Below are 20,539 nucleotides of genomic sequence, written 5' to 3' on the forward strand. Positions count from 1 at the left end.
TGAGTAATAATGTAGTAAATAAAGTTCTATAACCACGAATCTGCTTATATGTATTTAAGCATATTAATGTACCTATATAATGATTACTATACCTGAATCATAACATCGTCTCATATCCTTGATCAATAAGCAAAACAAAGAAATATTGTGGTAACTAGATATGTAGGTACTTACTAGAAAATACTTCGTGTTTGTTTATCTTATCACAACGAAGTTTCGAACGATAGGGCATATAACACACGGTATCGATAAAAAACGGCTCATATTGGTTCCCACATTTGTGCTATTTGTTTTGAAGTTGGATTTAAAAAAATGTCTCACAGTAAGTCTAGCATTTTATTTTTATTAATATATAGGCATACTAATTACTAATACCAAGTTGTTAGAAGTAGTTTATATTTTAATCGTCAATAAGATTGTTTGATTGATGTGTTGAGGGAGGAAGTTGTCTATCCTCCGGTTTGCTATAGCGTCTCTAATCGCTTCGACGGGTCCTTCAATAGATCCAGATCACCAGGGCCCAACGGACCAAAATTTCAACATAGAATGAAATACAAAAATTATACTCGGTGCCGAGACCACTGTATTTTCGAATCTGTGCGATATCGGCCTCCGCTGCTACTGTTGCAGCCCTTTTAATTTAAACCAGCCCCGGTTCTCTTACTCGTCACCTTTTGTACGCTGGTCGGGTCTAAAGGAACCGGCATTAAAACTGATGCAAGAGAACAGTGGACGGTGTTGCTTCCACAGGGGCAAAAATCTGGGGCTCAGACTTGTACCACGAGCCAGTAGCAAACAGAAATACGGATGTTGGGTGCACGTATAACCACTACCCAGATACTTAGTACCTTACTGCTGGGAGTCTGGCTCGCGTCACCATCAATTTATTAGTGTCGTAGTCAATTATTTTTTACAGACGGTTATATAATAATCCTAAAAATAATTGGGGCCTAACCTAAAATAAAACAAAATCTAATGTTTCCAGATCCATGGCCTCACGGACCTCACGGTCCGCCTCCGCCGTACCACCCCGGGTACACATACCCGCCACCGCCGCCCGGCGGGTACGCCTACCTGCCCACGCCGGTGATGATGCCTGTGCCGGCCATGCCCGTGTACCCTGTGATGCAGCCGCAGCCAGTGCCACCGCAGCCGACCCCGCAGCCGAGCTATGTGCCGCCGCCCCAACCCCAACCTTATGCTGGTAGTTAAAAGCTTTTTGTAAAGAAACCTTATTATATACAGGTACCTGCAATCCTTCATACATTTTACATCTTTAAAGAATGTGGTCTTTTTCATTTGTGGTGGTGTAACACAGGTGATGGCCCTAAATACAACGACCATTCTGATGCTTATGAAAACACAAATATTTGCCTCTAAACAAAACACAAAAACATACATATTTCAATGTTTTTTTCCAAATGAATATCTGTTTTGTATACTTAATTTAGAAATGCATGAATTCCAGATCCGATAGACTGGGTGCCAGCGACAGGCTTCTCCGCTCCCGGTCTAGTGGAGCGAGCATTCGTAGCCGGTAAGGAGGGCTGGGACGGCAGTCCGCTCTGCGTGATCAGGGCTCACCACAGCGGCGAGCTCGTGCCGGGAAAGCTGGCCATTAAGCACCGCTCTGCATATATACCGCACGGAGGGAAGGAGGTGCCGGTACATAACTTTGAGGTGAGTTCCGACAGATTAGGTGCTTTAGAAGACTTTTTTGCCGCCAGTCTAAAAATGCGAGGGTTCGTCAACGGCAAGGACGCTTGAGACGGTAGAACGCTCTGTTTGATCAGAGCTCACCACAGCGGAAAACTTTTTTGCAGCCAGACAGTTAGAACTTCCTTTTGAAGCAATTTAAGGCACTCCAGTCTCAAAGGGCAATCTCCTTTGAGACTGGAGTGCCTTAAATTGCTTAATAAATACCAACGTAAAATAATTAATGATGACTCCGCATTGATTATTTTAAGGGCTGGTACCTACGCTATTGAAATTACTATGTTTAACTTACAGGTTCTATGCGTTCCTGAGCACATGGTGCACTGGGTGACGGCCAGCCTCGGCAGCGTGCCTCCCGACGCCATCATAGCCGGCAATACGCACAACGCAGAGCCTCTTTACATATGCCGTGTTAAGCACTTGAAATCCATCACTCCCGGAAAGGTAATGCTGCATCTTTGGGAAATAGTTATTTGTACAACAAGTGATCAAAGTTTGATATTTCTTCGAGTGCTTATTTTGAGTCCCGTGCAAGCGAAAGATTCTATAATAGATTCACGAGCGTAGCGAGTGAATCTAATTTAGAATCTTGAGCGTAGTAAGGGACTCAAAAGCGCACGAGATGTAAATAACTTTGATCTCGTGTAGTACACAACATTTTTCACCTCAGCGCAGTGAGAACATACCTATTAGACAACTTGAAAAATGTAATCCTTGTTCATCACTTAATACCTGCACTCATGTTTTCTTAAGATATACAAACAATTAAGTTTAATTACCGCAATGGAACACAAAAACAAAACGTAATAATAAATTCCATTAAAATAATATAGAAATAACAAACATTAACTGACACTTCAAACTTTTTTGTAAAAAAAAATCTTTGTAAGATACGGTCCGAATTGCGGATACGTACTATTTGTCAACTATATGGTAGAAATTCTTAAAAGTAAAATAATTATTTTTGCGTGATGATCTGTGTATTTTTTGAGTTCATTATTTTAATTATACAATAAAATACTTAAAATATAGTATTTTATCAGTTTTTATCAAATCTTAAACTTTATTTTTATTTATTAATTATTAAGAATTCATACTCGTACGTGGTTTGGAACGATGCGGTCTGAAGTTTTTCGGGGGTCTATTATAAACCGTGAATATACTGTTGAATGTCGTTTTAACTTTTTTTTGTCTGTTTCTTTTTGCTAACAGTGTGAAAGGGACAGAGATAATAGAACCCAAGTATTTCGAACTTTTATTAGACCCCGCATGTTGAAATGACATTTGACAATAAAGGTCACTTGAATGTCATTTTGTCTCACTCAGTGAGCAAAATCGCATTTTGCTCACTGTTTTTAAGAATCAAAGTACCCTTGTTCGAGCTGCTGAGGTGAAAAGTAAATAGAGGAGTAGATAACAAGGCCGTTACAGGGGGCCGATTTTTGAATTTCGAGCGTTCGATTTCGTGTATTTCGTTCAATTAATATCTTTTCTCAAACATGCAATGAAATGTCGTCGCTCCGGGCGTTATATCAGGCTTCGAAGTATCACGTTTAGGGCGGAGCAACTCCAGAGAACTGTAAAGGAATTTCATACGAAATTGAAGGCCTAGGCCGGGAAGTAATTTTTTTTTTAATTCTAATGTAAACATGGGGTCTGTGTCCATGAACAGACTAAACAGTCGAATTATATTTTTTATTTTTATTTTTGGTGAATGGGTGAATGAATGGTTATCGGACCAAAATATCCGTGTTAACGCCTGTTATACACGAACGTACTGATATTAAGAATACGAATCTGTATGATTCAATGTGTTGATGAATAAATTTAAAATTTTGTCTATACGTAAGTCACCAGAGACCATAGACAATATTTAAAATCCTCTGCATTTATTTTATTTATAGAAATTGAGATTCTTATTATCAGATTGTGTATAATGGCCCTAATGAGGTCTATTCGAACACTACACACGCGAAATACGGACGACTTCCGTACAAAAAAAAGACAATTATGGCGGGATTGGAAGGAAAATTAAAAAAACTTTAGTTGTGAAGTTGGATTTTTATTATAAAGATTATAAATTTGTTTTTTTGAGTGGTGTATTTTTTTATTTCATTGCATGTTTGAGAAAAGCACTATACATGCCTAGCCGTGAAAAGGTCTTGCCGGCTTCGTATCACTATCCGGCCTCCCTACGGTCGGCCGGCTATACCTACTCACCCGGCAAGCCCTTCTTTCCCGGCGTCTGCAGTAATGTACTATTACTGCTAGGCATTTAAATTCTACTAATAGAATTGAAATCGAGTGGTCAATACCACTAAATTCTAAATTTCTATCGCTTGTATTTCAAAAATCAGCATTTGGCCGTTTTCCACCGATTTTCGAGTGACGAAATCGAGCGATCGAAATTCAAACATCGGCCCCTGGAACTTTCAAGGTGTACTTCTCTCATGAATATCATGATTCAGGAACGTAAAATATGATATCAATATCTTAAACATATCCGAGCTTCACTTCACACTCGCGCTGCTCATACGCTATTTGGAAAGCGTGAATCACTACTTAGACCAACACATTTCTGACGTTCCACGGAAAAAAGGTACATTATGGCGGCTGGAGATTACGTCGCCTAGCACCGCAATATTATTGGAATGGCGTTAATAATAGCGTAAGCGTCAACCACCATAACCTTTACTCGTGGAAAGTCACATTTTATGTTTTACAATATGCGTTTTTATTACTTAGTAACTATTTCGGTGAGCATACGCTCACGCTACGTGTGCTACATGTGCTACGCCGTAGCATCCTTCAGCTACGTAGCGAAAATGAGGTTGCTAACCATAATATGATGCATGCTATTTCATCTCGCTATCTGGAGCAGCCTAACTGCGTATTTCAACCTTAAAAAAAATTACAACCATAATAAAACTGATAGGTAGGTATTTAATATTGTATAGTGGTAGGGTAATTCGCCAGTAACTGACCACCGGCTAATAATTGGCCACCCTAAACTAAAAATTCTATTCACCTATAAACATAATTCATTTTAGTTTAGGATGGCCAGTTACTAACAGGTGGCCAGTTACTGGCGAATTACCCTATTACATATCTATGAAGTTGAAGTGTTATTAAGTAAATAGTATTTCTTTAAAGGGGGTTACTCAAAATTTTAGTTTTTATATTGAATGCTACCATAGAAACATTTAACCGATTTGCAAGACCAGAGTGATCCCTAGGGCATGCAGTACCGGTCCCGGTACCAAGAATTTCATTTCCCGGTTCCGGCCATGCCCAGAACCGGGATTCCCGGTTCTTCCCAGTTCTCAAGGCCTTATGATTATTTTTAAGAAATTGTTTGTGTTAGTGTACAATCTTTATGAATGACTTATTTTCGTATAAATAATTTCATAAGTATTAATAAATGGCTTATTTTATTTAAAAAAAAAAACACCGTTAGCGTTCCAATTCCAACCTATTTTACGAAATTAACCGGCACACTTTGCCTCCGCCTTAAGCTCGGTCGCTCGGGTCTAAATGTATAGATACTTTTAGACACCTAATTCATCTAAATAGGTGTAATTTAGTAGCTTTAAGGCTCCATTGAGACATACGACAAAAATATACATAGAATGCTAATATCATAGTCCTTTATGTAACCGGCATAAAAGTACTGAATTTGTTTCAGTTAAAAACAAAATTGAAATAGAAAACTGGGTGAATTTTTACAATTTACCATTATCCGTAATTACCGATTGGAATGCCTACTTTACTAGGTTAGTTTGTCGGGTTATTTGGGTCCCCCGTTTCATAGCACCATTATTAATGTTATTTAATGTCCCGAGCTATAGTACTAAACATAACTACTATCGAAATGGGAATAAATACGCATACTGATGAGAACCGGGAAGTACCGGTACCGGGTCTTCAGAACCGGTTCTTTCGACACTATAAAATTCCCGGGAGTTCCCGGGAATTTGAGAACCGGGAATTCCCGGGAGCATGCCCTAGTGATCCCATAAGTGTTCCGTGAACAAATTTTTGTACGGAACACTAAAAATCACAGAAACTGACAATTTCGCCAACAAACTCTCATTCAGTTTGGGGAAAGAATATGTGTAACTAGCTGTTGCCCGCGACTTCGTACGCGTGGATTTGTATATTGGTGGTTATAAATTCTACATTAGCTTAGAACATTATGCAGCAAAAGATAGCAGTAGGGACGGTTATTCATTTGTTAATTATTAAGTATACAACGCATGAGATTTGTCTTTCACAACCTGGCTACGAAGTTTCAAGCCCCTAACTGAATAAAATTGTTCTCGATAATCTCGATATAATCTTTCTCAACCGCCAGAAGATTTTCAAGTCCACTATGTAATAAAACCTACTACCTAACTACCTATTTACGAAGTTTGAAGTTCCTAGCTTTAAATAAAATTTGAACCCTCTACCAACTCTCAACCCCTGTTTAAACTTTTAGGGGATGAATTTTTAAAAACGCTGAAATTACTTTTCTTGTATTGTAATAATATGCCTTTATACAACGATTAAAGTCCCGCACTCCGATAAATATTTGGGTTCCATACAAATTTTCGACCCCCTTCACCACCTTGGGGGATGAATTATCAAAAACTCTAAAATTAGTTTTCTTTTCTCTTAATAAAATACCTTTTTACAAAGCTTCAAGTTCCTAGCTTTAAATAAAATTATAACCTATACAATCTTTCAACCCCTTTTTAACCCTGTTATGGGATGAATTTTTAAAAACGCCGAAATAAGTTTTCTTGTGTTCTAATACTATGGCTTTATACAAAGATTTAAGTCTCGCACTCTCAAAAATATTTGATCTCCATACAAACTTTCAACCCCTTTTTCACCTCCACGGGGGATGAATTTTTAAAAACGCTGAATAGGTTTTTTTGTTTTTTAATAGAATACCTTTCTACGAAGTTTCAAGTTCCTAGCTTTAAATAAAATTTGAACCCTATACAAAATTTCAACCCCTTTTGGACCCTTATAGGGTATGAATTTTTAAAAACGCTGAAATTACTTTTCTCGTATTCTAATAATATGTCAGTATACAAAGATTCAAGTCCCGTACTTACAAAAAATATTGACCTCCATACAAATTTTCAACCCCTTTTTCACCACCTTAAATGTTGAATTTTGAAAAACGCTAACAATGGTTTTCTTCTCTTTTAATGAAATAACTTTTTACGAAGTTACAAATTCGTAGGTTAAAATAAAATATAAACCCTATACAATCTTTCAACCCCGTTTTTAACCCTTTTAAGGGCTGAATTTTTGAAAACGCTGAAATGACTTTTCTTGAGAATTAATAATATGGCTTTATACAAAGATTCAAGTCCCGCAATCCAAAAAATATTTGATCTCCGTACAAACTTTCAACCCCTTTTTCACCAACTCGGGGGATGAATTTTTAAAAACACTGAAGTTTGTTTTGTTGTTTTTTAATTTAATACCTTTTTGCGAAGTTTCAAGGTCTTAGCTTAAAATAAAATTTGCACCCCAAGACAAAGTTTCATCCCCTTTTTTACTCCCTTAGGAGTTGAATTTCCTAAAACGTCGCAATCCCTTTTTTTTGCAATCGGATATTATGCCTTTCTAAAAGGTTTCAAAGCATTTGTAATGGATTTAAACTTTCAACCCCTTTTTAACCCTGTTAGGGGATACATTTTTAAAAACGCTGAAATCACTTTTCCTGTCTTATAATAATATACCCATATACAAAGTTTAAAATCACACACTCACAAAAATATTTGATCTCCATACAAAATTTCAACCCCTTTTTCACCACCTTGGGGGATGAATTTTCGAAAACGCTGAAATTAGTTTTCTTATTTTTTTATATTGTACTATATGCCCAAGTTAACATATTAACAGTAACTATACGTTACTGCCTGCGACATAAATATGCGACGCACGTAATTGTATAAATAGCATGTAAGCAATAATAGCCTATAAATATATGTGTTAAGTTTAGATTTAGGCTCTCTATACTTGGATACCGAGAATACAACACAACTTCGGTAATGTTTGGTTTTACTTAAACTCCATTTCGACCCTCCGACTACCAAGTCATCTCATGGCGACCCATACCAGAAGAGAACCAGGAAAGTGAAGAATACCACGGCGCACCGCATACGAGAATGAAGATAGAAGTCAAGGCAAGAAGATCACCCTAATGAAGATTCAAGTTGAAGAACCTATTTTTCAAGAAAGAAACTTCCTGCGCTTTTTCAAGAAAGAACCTTACTATTAAAACAGAACCCTCCCACACATTTTGGAAACGAAAGAGAAGAAAGAAAAAGATGACCAAGAAACAAAACTCAAATTAAGAAGAGACGAAGAAGGAAGAAAGAAGAGCGTTGTCCAGGGTTATCCCGGCTCGCAATTCAAGAGGTGTCCAGGGTTATCCCGGCCCACATCAAGAGGTGTCCAGGGTTATCCCGGCCCATGCTCGAGGGAGTCCAGGGTTAGCCCGGCCCGTCATCGTCGTCGGAGCAGAGGCAGCCACATGCAGCGTCAGCGAGTGCCACATGGAGGTGCCAGCTCGCCAGCAGCGTCACGCGACCGCCCGCCCGTGCCAGCGCGGAATGCAGCGTCGACATAACCTACTTACGGGAGTACATTGCCCGCTACTAATGTAAGTTAGATATAACTTTATTATTATGTTTATTATTCCGTCACGATATTTAGCGAATGATAGGTATCCTAATTTTAGCCATTGTATGTAATTAATTGTAGCCGCGAATTTATTATGCTAGCCGAATTACAGTCCATACGCGACAGATTAAATAAATTAAGAGAAGATATTGTAAAGTTAGGTCCAGAGAGGCGACGGAAAGAAATAGGTAGGAAGAAATTAGACGAATCGAACGAACTGCATAACCGTGCGGCGGATATTGTGTCTCAGTTACAGGAGCAAAAGGCAAACTTTGTGCCTTCGGAAATAGAGTTAGCTAATAAGCATATAAACGATATTATCGAGACTTACAGTAGGATAAAAATAGCATTACAATTTTTCGATACGGAATCTCAAACAGAGGTAAAAATGGCTAAGCCCAGTTTTGATGTCAAGACGGCCATCGCCTTGTTGCCCGTCATGACGGGGCAGGAGGATACCACTAAGCAGTTGATAGACGGCATTATAATGTACAGTTCCATTATTAATAGCGAAACTCAACAGGTTTTAATAGCGTTCGTCCTGAAAACAAGACTCTCATCTAGCGCTAAGCTCAGATTAAAGACGTCATATACTAGCGTAGAATTACTTATCGCGGATATGCGTACATTCTTACTACCTAAAAAATCGTCCGAATCGATTCAGGCTCAACTGTACAGAGCTAGGCAAGGTAGGAGAACTATAGAGGCATTCGGAGCCGAGATCGAGGATCTTTTTGTCAATCTGACCATATCCCAGGCCGACGGTAACGATAGCAGGTACGATGTACTTCGTCCACTGAACGAGAAATCAGCCATTAAACGTTTTGCAGACGGTTTAGCAGATGCCAAGTTAAGTACCATAATATCATCTAGGCAATTTACGTCACTGCCCGAAGCGATCAGGACGGCCATCGACGAGCACAGCTCATCACCACAGCAGGAGCAGGTCCTACATTACGGGCGCAACCATTATCGTAATAATTACGGGAACCGGAACGCCCACTCCGCACGTTATAATAGGGGTCAACCTTTTAACACGCAAAGAAATACATTCGGGACACGATATTATTCTAGCAATAACCGTAACATAGGTATTTCGCAACACGTCCCGCCAAATAGAGTTAAACGACCTGACAATTTCGCTGACAGTGCAGCTACAGTTCGCCGACCTGCGCGCGCGCCCGCTCGCCCGAATACGCGTGCGCAGCACATACAACCGTCACACGATGATGAAAGACCTATCAGGCAGTTTTTTCGTGACTAATATGAATAGCGCAATATTTAGTTATAATAAAGATAATTATAGCACAGTAACTTGTAGTGTAGGTAATGGATATAAGTTAAAGCTCCTGGCCGACAGCGGAGCAGCCCTAGGTGCTATTAGATACGAATATTTACAAAACAAACCCGATCTTTTTAAACAAATACAAGGATATAGCATTACCATTAATGGAGTATGTGGAGATTTAACTTCAGAGGGATATATATATTTAGAATTAGACTTTAACGGTTTCTTTTGCGAGGAAAAGTTTCATGTTTTTAAGAATTTGCAATGCTCAGCCCAAGCAATTTTAGGAGAAGAATTTTTCAAACGTTACGATGCAGACATAAGTTATAAACGCAATGCATTAATTTTAGAGGACCGAGGTCAGTCCGTATCGATACCTATGCAAGTACATTCAAAGGATACGTATGTCCATAACATACCGCCGCGATGCGAAGTTATGACTCACATTACGTCACAACTAGACGATGATTGCGTAGTACTAGCCGAGGAAATGCAAGAAGGCGTTTTTGTAGCAGGTGTTATTTCAAGACCAGACAAAGGTCAAATACCCGTACGGATATTGAACACGACTGATAAGCCAGTTACTTTAGATTTATCAAAGTTAAAAGTAAACAGATTATGTAATTTTGATATTTGCAATTTTGACTCAAGGAAAATTAGCGTCAATAGAGTAAAAACCTTATTAGATCTTTTAAATTTACACACTTATTTAAACACAGAGGAACAGTTAAGTATAGAACAAATTTGCGCAAAATACGCAGATGTTTTCCATCTGCCAGGCGACAAGCTTACTACAACAAACTTACTGGAGCACAAAATTAACTTAAAAGAAAATGCAAGCCCAGTATACGTAAAACCTTACAGGATACCACATGCCTTACGCAAAGAACTCCAAACTCAGATCCAAGATATGCTAGACAACGACATAATTGAAGAGACTACTTCCGAGTGGTCCAGTCCAGTTTTGCTTGTTCCCAAAAAAAGTGATAAGTTAGGAGAAAAGAAATGGAGATTGGTTGTCGACTATAGGCAACTAAATAATAAAATACAGGATGATAAATTCCCATTGCCCAACATAACAGAAATATTAGATTCCCTAGCAGGTAGCATATATTTTTCAAAGCTCGATCTTTCCCAAGGTTATTACCAACTAGCTTTAGACAAGGAATCCCGGAAATACACCGCGTTTACGACCGATAAAATGTATTCAATGAAGAGATGTCCCATGGGGCTCCGAACAAGCGGTAGTGTTTTCTCAAGGCTTATGACCATAGCCATGTCCGGATTAAATTACAAACAATGTTTTATATACTTAGACGATTGTATTGTCATAGGAAAATCCATGACGTCACATAACCATAACCTTACTCAAGTTTTAGAACGTTTGAGGAGCGCGAATCTTAAACTAAATCCATTAAAATGCGAATTTTTACGTAAAGAGATAATGTATTTAGGGCACAAAATAACTTCAAAAGGAGTAGAGCCCGACCCAGCGAAAGTAGATGCATTAACCAAATACCCAAGACCAACGAATACAGACGAGGTCAAAAGATTCGTAGCATTTGCCAATTACTATAGACGGTTTATTCCAAATTTCGCGAATATAGCTTATCCCTTAAATCAACTTTCCAAGAAAAACGCAGTTTTTAATTGGTCTACAGAGTGTAAAGCAGCATTTTTTAAATTAAAAAATATTCTTACTAGTCCACAAGTCTTAGATTATCCAGATTTTTCGGAAAATAACACATTTACGTTACATACAGATGCATCAAAAATAGGATTAGGGGCAGTATTATCGAATGCTAGCGGGAAGGTAGTCGCGTACGCAAGTCGAAATCTTAAGCCAGCCGAAACGCGATACCCAATCATAGATTTGGAATTACTTGCCATAGTTTGGTCGACAAGACATTTTAGACCCTATCTCTTCGGGAAAAAGTTTAAAATTGTCACCGACCATAAACCATTGATCTATCTTTTTGGAATGACTGATCCTTCGAGTAGATTAACCAAATTTAGGTTGTATTTAGAAGAATTTAATTTTGATATTGAGTACATTCCGGGGCGAAACAATGCAGCTGCAGACGCATTGAGTCGCTTACCGATGAATAGTGAAGATTTAAAAAATATTAGAACAAACGTTGTATCAGTCATGACCAGAGCCCAATCACGGAAACAGCGCGCACAACAAACTTGCGATCAAGGTGACTTAGCGACAGATGTACCCTCAAACGATAGGCCTGATCAACCTAGAGTTGTGGAAATCATCAAAGCACCAAAAAATTGTATTGAACTCATATTAAGTTCCAATTATAAGTTAAGTAAGACATGTCAAAATAAAATAATGAGTAGTAAAGGAAATTTTGAGTACGTACCAAGCAAATCATGCATATATCTAACATCCCGATCGTTATCTACCGTAGGCGTGTTAGCGAGGGAATTAGAGGAATTTTGCAAGAAGCAATGCATAAATGAAGTTATAATAATAAAAGATAAACGAAATGCGCAAGAAATAAATGAATTTTTAGCTAGCTACAAATGTGATATTCCTAGGATCCTTGTAACAAAAGGTGTTACGAAAGTATACGATAAAGAGGAAATAAGAGTTATTTTGAACGATTTCCATCTATTACCCACGAGTGGCCACGCGGGGGTTAATAGAATGTTAAACAATATAAGACGTCATTACTTCTGGCCAAGAATGAGCCACGATGTATACGAATACGTAAAGAAATGTGCACATTGTCAACACAATTAGACAGGTGGAAATCGGCCTGTTTTGAGAAAAGTCGTCGACATCTCTTCTAAATACCTAAAACTGGTATGGATGTGTTCCTCGTGATCTCTAGAATACGAAATGACCGGTTTTAGTTTATGGAGTGGGGGACGGGTCGAAAAAAAGGGGGGCAAAGATGGCGGCCGACCATTATTGATATTTGTTCACATCTTGAGTCTTATGGGACCGATCGGTTCGTGTGAGGTGTCGTTTGAAAGAGTATTAAACGTGCTATTATTGTTTCATAATAACCGTAGTCATAACTGTAGTCGTTTACAAAATATTTTAAAATATTTGATTTTATACCGTGCATGGATGGCATAAGTACTGATTAAATATGCGCCTAACTCAATAAATTACAACAATACCGCAATTATTTTATTACAAAATATACGAGACATTTCATTAGCTTACCAAAAACATAAGTTTTATTGGCGTATGATATTATATAATCAATTAATAACGAATTTTGTTCAGCATGGGTCACTACGCACCGTCACGTAAATGGCGGGCGACCGACGTAAACTTTTCATTATTTCTCGGGTTCTATTTTATTGATCAATTGCTGATAGGTACCATTTGAAAGGTTATTAAACGTACAATAAATGGTTTCTAATAGCCGTAGTCATAACTTTAGTAATTTACAAAATATTTTAAAATATTTGATTTTTTTACCGTGCATGGATGGCATAAGTACTGATAAAATATGCGTCTAACTCAATAAATTATAACTTTACTCCAATAATATTCTTACAAAATGTACGTAAAATTTCATTAGCTTTCCAAAAATATAAGTTTTATTGGTGTATGATATTATATAACCAAGTAATTACGAATTTTGTTCAGCATGGGTCACTAAGCGCCGTCACGTAAATGGCAGGCGATCGGCGTCAACTTTTCATTATTTCTCGGGTTTTATTTTATTGATCAGTTCGTGATAGATACCATTTGAAAGAATATTAAACGTACTATAATTGGTTTTCAATAACTGTAGTCATAACTTTAGTCATTTTCAAAATAATTGAAAACATGATTTTTTACCGTGCATGCACATAAGTACTGTTAAAACATGGTTCTAATTTAATAAATTATAACTTTATCGCAATTAATGTATTTACAAAATATACGAGACATTTCATTAGCTTTCCAAAAACATAAGATTTATTGGTGTAAGATATTATATAACCAAGTAATAATGAATTTTGTTCAGCATGGGTCACTGCGCACCGTCATATAAATCCCAACAAACAATTAGGCGACACTTAGCACCTATTTTCTTACCTAAAGACAGCCTGGCTCTAGAATAGCTACATCTATAGTCTTAGTTTACAGTTTACAGGCTCTGGTGAGATAAAAGTGTTTAAAAGGTTCATCTAAAGATTTAAGATCTACAGTAGCTGTTTTGGGCGCTATATTGCATGTTAAGCTGCTAGTATTATAGCTTATAGCTCAAAGTGAATTGAACAACCTTAACATCTATATGAGTAATAATCTGCAATTTGCACTTAAGGTTCTAAACGTGTGATAAAGCCTTCTACTTATAGCTTTTTATATCGCAATCGCTACTTAACTCTCTTGTATGACTTACAGTCGAACAGAGAAGTTATGAGTCGCTATTATAGATCTAAGATCATGTAGTTACAGACGAGCGTTATTTAAATACCGTAGTACATCTTATAACTGTCAATAGAGTCATACTTACAAGCTAAAACTACAATGCCAAACGCCAATGAATCAATAGGTAAGCAAAAACTATAAATTAGACCGTAAAATAAAATAGTAAATAAATATAATATAGATAGTTTACTCAATATTGACCTTATCTTACTATTACTATACTTAAAACCGGACTTCACGGATAGTTATTATGTGGACATACGCTGCTACTCAAATAGTAGTCACTTATTTTGCATCCTGGAGCGTGCGGCGACAAATATCTCTTTAACGCCACAAGCCTCAGATCTCACTAAAAAGGTGATTTTAAATTATTAACTACGGAGTGGGTTTGAAAACGTTTTACGTGTAGACGCGTGAGTCAAATAACAACACAGATATTAAGTACTTCATATGCAGTGGTTTTGCAATCATGAAAGCTACGAACTTAACGATGTTATGAACCTAGAACTGGGCTTTTGTCAAAAGAGTCAAAATATACTTAAGTTTCCTGTGATAAAAAAACAAAACAAACAAACCATCATTTATATCGATATTGTATCATTTTGGATACCTACATTATAAAATGTACTGTCAAACAATAATAGAATGCTGCTGGTCTACCAGGCGCTCGCCGCGCCGTGTGTTTGCTTGCTTGGCGAAATTGGTCCTGGCATACCTACATATATGTTTATAGTTGTACGATAACTAAACAATATTTTTGGAAAGTTAATTCTAAAAAATTCACGCTATATTTACTACATTATCTCTTTCTCAAATTATTTCAGTCACTAAGCAAATCTCTAAGGTAAAAATTAAACATTTTCTTTAATATTTTTAAAATGGTTATTTTGGGCCTCAGATTTCAAACAATCGAGTATTCACAGAAAATTTAATATGCTTGCAAATGGTATCCACCATGTATCAGAAAAATAGAACCTGAAATATAATGAAAACTCAACGATGGCCGGGCTCCATTTACGTGACGGTGCACAGTACCCATGCTGAACAAAATTCATGATTACTTAGTTATACAACATTATACAGCAATAAAACTTATATTTTAGGATACCTCATAAAATTTCCCGTATATTTTGAAAATATTTATTGCGGTAATGTTATAATCTATTGAGTTAGAAGCATGTTTTACCAGTACTTATGTCCATGCACGGTAAAAATCATATATTTTCAATTATTTTGTAAATGACTACAGTTATGACTACGGTTATTAGAAACCAATTATTGTACATTTAACATTCTTTCTAATGGTATCCATCACCAATTGATCAGTAAAATAGAACCCGAGAAACAATGAACAGTTGAGGTCGGTCGCCCGCCATTTACGTGACGGTGCGTAGTGACCCATGCTGAACAAAATTCATCATTACATGGTTATAAAATACCATACACCAATAAACCTTATGTTTTTAGAAAGCTAATGAAATTTCTCGTATATTTTGTAATAACATTAATTGCGGTAAAGTTATAATTTATTGAGTTAGACGCATGTTTTGTCAGTACTTATGCCATCCATGCACGGTAAAAAGTCATATATTTTAAAATATTTTCTAAACGACTACAGTTATGACTACAGTTATGAAGCAATAATAGCACGTTTAATACTCTTTCAAACGACACCTGAAACGAACCGATCGGTCCCATAGGACTCAAGATGTGAACAAATATCAATGCTGGTCGGCCGCCCACATTCCCCCCCTTTTTATCGACACGTCCCCCTCTCCATAAACTAAAACCGGTCAATTCGTATTCTAGAGACCACGAGGAACACATCCATACCAGTTTTAGGTATTTAGAAGAGATGTCTACGAAAATCGTGAAGGAGACGACTTGTGTTTAATTTAACTCCAGACTAAATAAACACACTAATAGATACATTAAGGAGCCAATGGTTATAACTACAACACCAAGCTCATCCTTCGAAAGAGTTTCTTTAGATATTCTAGGACCTTTAGAAGTAGATAATTATAACTATAAGTACGTATTAACAATTCAGTGTGAACTGACTAAGTTCGTCGAAGCATACCCTTTAGAGAGGAAAGACACTGAGTCTGTAAGCAAAGCATTTGTAAATAATTTTATTTTAAGATATGGCGTACCAAGCGACATCATAACGGATCAAGGTACCGAATTTATGTCCAGTGTATTTAGCGATATTTGTAGATTATTAGGTATAAATAAGCTACACTCGACTGCTTACCACCACGAAACTATAGGAGCACTCGAGAACACGCACAAAAACCTAGGAGCTTACCTTAGGATACAATGTAGTAATAACCGCACAGACTGGAGTACCTGGTTAAGCTATTGGTGTTTTTCGTATAATACCACCGTACATACCGAGACGCAATATACGCCAGTCGAATTAGTTTTCGGCAAACACTGTCGTTTACCGAATAATTTAATTTCTTCTGTCGACCCTCTTTATAATTATGATAGTTATACTAAAGAATTTAAGTATAGGTTACAAAGAGCTCAGTCAGAAGCTAGAAATAATTTAATGTCTAGTAAAGTAAATAGAAAATTAATGTATGATAAGAAAATGAATTCTGTGCAATATAAACCAGGAGACTTAATACTTTTAAAAAATCAAGTAGGCGATAAATTAGACTCCATTTATAACGGACCTTACAAGGTCATAGAAGATATGTCACCGAATGTTAAGATATTAAAAAATAATCAGGTTTATATAACTCATAAAAATAACACTAAAATGTATTTTGAAACTAAGTAATAACTAGATTATTATTATATTCAATTAAAATTAGAAAAAAATGTAAATGCAACTGCGTGTGTCACATTTTTTTTCTCCTTTGTGGGGGTGAAGGGTAACTTTCCAGGGAGGTGTACTATATGCCCAAGTTAACATATTAACAGTAACTATACGTTACTGCCTGCGACATAAATATGCGACGCACGTAATTGTATAAATAGCATGTAAGCAATAATAGCCTATAAATATATGTGTTAAGTTTAGATTTAGGCTCTCTATACTTGGATACCGAGAATACAACACAACTTCGGTAATGTTTGGTTTTACTTAAACTCCATTTCGACCCTCCGACTACCAAGTCATCTCAATATAATACATTTTTACAGAGTTTCAAATTCCTAGCTTAAAATAAATCTTGAACCCCATACAACCTTTCATCCCCTTTTTAACCCTTTTAAGGGATGAATTTTTAAAAACGCTGAAATTACTTTTCTTGAGTTTTAATAAATATGGCTTTATACAAAGACTCAAGTCCCGCACTCTCAATAATATTTGATCTCCGTACAAACTTTCAACCCCTTTTTCACCACCTCGGGGGATGAATTTTTAAAAACGCTGAAATTAGTTTTCTTTGTTTTTTAATTTAATACCTTTTTGCAAAAGTTTCAAGGTCCTAGCTTAAAATAAAATTTGCACCCCAAGACAAAGTTTCATACCCTTTTTAACCCCTAAGGGTTGAATTTTCTAAAACGTCGCAATTACTTTTTTTTGTAATCGGCTATTATGCGTTTCTAAGAAGTTTCAAAGCATTTGTAATGGATTCAAACTTCCAACCCCTTTTTAACCCTGTTAAGGGATGAATTTTCAAAAACGCTGAAATTACTTTTCCTGTCCTATAATAATATACCCATATACAAAGTTTAAAGTCACACACTCACAAAAATATTTGATCTCCATACAAACTTTCAACCCCTTTTTTACCACCTTGGGGGATGAATTTTCAAAAACGCTGAAATTAGTTTTCTTATTTTTTAATATAATACATTTTTACAGAGTTTCAAATTCCTAGCTTAAAATAAATCTTGAACCCCATACAACCTTTCATCCCCTTTTTAACCCTTTTAAGGGATGAATTTTTAAAAACGCTGAAATTACTTTTCTTGAGTTTTAATGATATGGCTTTATACAAAGACTCAAGTCCCGCACTCTCAATAATATTTGATCTCCGTACAAACTTTCAACCCCATTTTCACCACCTCGGGGGATGAATTTTTAAAAACGCTGAAATTAGTTTTCTTGTTTTTTAATTTAATACCTTTTTGCAAAGTTTCAAGGTCCTAGCTTAAAATAAAATTTGCACCCCAAGACAAAGTTTCATCCCCTTTTTTACCCCCTTAGGGGTTGAATTTCCTAAAACGTCGCAATTACTTTTTTTGTAATCGGCTATTATGCCTTTCTAAGAAGTTTCAAAGCATTTGTAATGGATTCAAACTTTCAACCCCTTTTTAACCCTGTTAGGGGATGAATTTTCAAAAACGCTGAAATTACTTTTCCTATCTTATAATAATATACCCATATACAAAGTTTAAAGTCACACACTCACAAAAATATTTGATCTCCATACAAACTTTCAACCCCTTTTTCACCACCTTGGGGGATGAATTTTCGAAAACGCTGAAATTAGTTTTCTTGTTTTTTAATATAATACATTTTCACAAAGTTTCAAATTTCTAGCTTAAACTAAAACTTGAACCCCATACAACTTTTCATCCCCTTTTTAACCCCCTTGGGGGTTGAATTTTTCAAAATCGCTTCTTATCTCTTGTACACTTTACAAATGCAACCTAGTGTGCAAATTTCAACTTTCTAGCTTTTGTAGTTTCGGCTCTGCGTTGATGAATCAGTCAGTCAGTCAGTCAGTCAGTCAGTCAGTCAGGACACTTGCATTTATATATATAGATGAAATTGCTGTGTATTTTTTATTGAGTAAATAAATTAAAAAAAAAATCCTACCCACTTACTTATTCATAGGTATTTTATAATTTTCCAGGTTCACCCTAGCCACGGCTGTGCGTATATTTCATTTGGAGGCAGCGAGCATTCGTACAAGCACTATGAAGTTCTCTGCAAAGTTAACACGTCTACGTGGCGATAGGACGTTGTATCATTGTTATTTCACTAATTGTTCACCATGCACTGACTATGTAATATCTCGTTACATCTTTCAAAAAAGGAGGAATACGGAAAGAAAAAAGTTTTTTTTTTTAATGAATCTATGTTACCTTTTCTAAACCGATTTGGAAAATTATTTTTTGTTTGAATGTGTAAATAGTCCCAGGGTTGGTCCCGTTTTTGTCAAAACCCAGTTCTGATGATGAGATCTATGGGGAATCCAGGGAAGTCCTCAAATCTTATATAGGCCTATCGCTATATATACCTACTGATTTTAATTGGAACCGACATCAAACGTATCAGTTGCTAGCGCAATATTTATTTATTTTAAATAGTTCAGCAAAAAAAGAATTAAAATTAGGTTACTGTTAAACTATTTTGAACCTACTAAGTATTTGGTAACTAAGTGTTAAGTTCACTGAAACATAATGTATGTGATACTTCTTTAGCAGTAACAGGCGTATTCAGATTTTCATACCAGGTTATGAATTAGATCTGTATTTGTTATTGATCTGATGACAAAGGGAGTACCTACCTTTGCAGCACTTGTACGTCTTTTTACTCCTAGAAGGCAAAACTTTTAGCACTAAGTATCAGCGTGATAACAATGGACAGACGGACATGGCGATAAGGGTTCCCAGTTTACTACGGAACCCTAAAATGATGTAAGTGGATGTTATCTATATTGTGATTTGATTAATCACGGGATTCACGGCCTACTCATAAATTACGTACTTTAACTACAATCGATACAACACTTTAGAAATCAACCAATAGTCAATCAACAGGGGCCTTATTCGACAAGCGACGTTTGACGTATCGTGTTGAACTGCCGTTGAATCTGAACAATCCGGTGTCAAGATATGACAAGCAGTCCACACTTAGGTGACAACCAGACCAAACCATTATAAACCTTAAAGTAGTAATAAAACATAGTTGATATTTGTTGAATTATTGGTGTACAACCAACCAACCAAATGATATTATCCACACTTGATGAACATGCGATTCATTCAACTGTTGAATTGAAGTGGACGCGATATCTGACAGTTGTACATGTCGAATAGGGGCGCAGTTGATCTAGAACTAAGTTTGGCAAGTGCCTACTTAGAGTATCGTCTTATACTATAAGACTTATAGGTACTATAAGTACAGGGACAAATTGGAAAACTACCTATAAATTTGTACAAAAAAAAATATATGTATAGAGTTTAATTTGTACGAAACCCGCGGTGGGAGAGTCCGACTTTTTGTGGTACTCTGGTGGTACTAAAATAACAATAACATTACAGAATAAAAAAAGTAAACTCTTATTCAGGTTTCATTATAATCATTATGCTAAAAATCTACGCTACCGTTCTGTAACCTGTTTGTATATTATAGTTTCAATGTTTAAGGCTAAAGGTAGAAGAACGACGTTTACCTTCGCTCTGTTTGCAATTAAAGAGGGTCTTACTTAAAACAAAATCATTAATATTTATTTTCCATACACTAAACCATAACAGAAACACGTTTAGCA

The 20,539-nt window shown here is 36.4% G+C and overlaps 1 protein-coding gene across 1 annotated transcript; it reads left to right on the top strand.

Moving 5' to 3' along the window:
- The first annotated feature begins 312 nt into the window (after positions 1-312).
- Positions 313-19,028, top strand: LOC134656105 (proline-rich antigen homolog). The gene is made up of 5 exons (XM_063511628.1): positions 313-322; positions 986-1,204; positions 1,469-1,680; positions 2,011-2,160; positions 18,899-19,028. The coding sequence occupies exons 1-5, from the start codon at positions 313-315 to the stop codon at positions 19,001-19,003; spliced, it is 696 nt and encodes a 231-aa protein (XP_063367698.1). The 3' UTR covers positions 19,004-19,028.
- Positions 19,029-20,539: the final 1,511 nt, after the last annotated feature.

This window comes from Cydia amplana, chromosome 2 (genome assembly GCF_948474715.1).
Source record: "Cydia amplana chromosome 2, ilCydAmpl1.1, whole genome shotgun sequence".
NCBI lineage: Eukaryota > Metazoa > Arthropoda > Insecta > Lepidoptera > Tortricidae > Cydia > Cydia amplana.

What these genes read in the sequence shown, in the direction of transcription:
- LOC134656105 (XM_063511628.1), top strand. An exon ending in TGCCGGTACATAACTTTGAG is followed by an intron (nt 1,681 to 2,010) that starts GTGAGTTCCGAC and finishes TTTAACTTACAG; the next exon opens with GTTCTATGCGTTCCTGAGCA. An exon ending in AATCCATCACTCCCGGAAAG is followed by an intron (nt 2,161 to 18,898) that starts GTAATGCTGCAT and finishes ATAATTTTCCAG; the next exon opens with GTTCACCCTAGCCACGGCTG.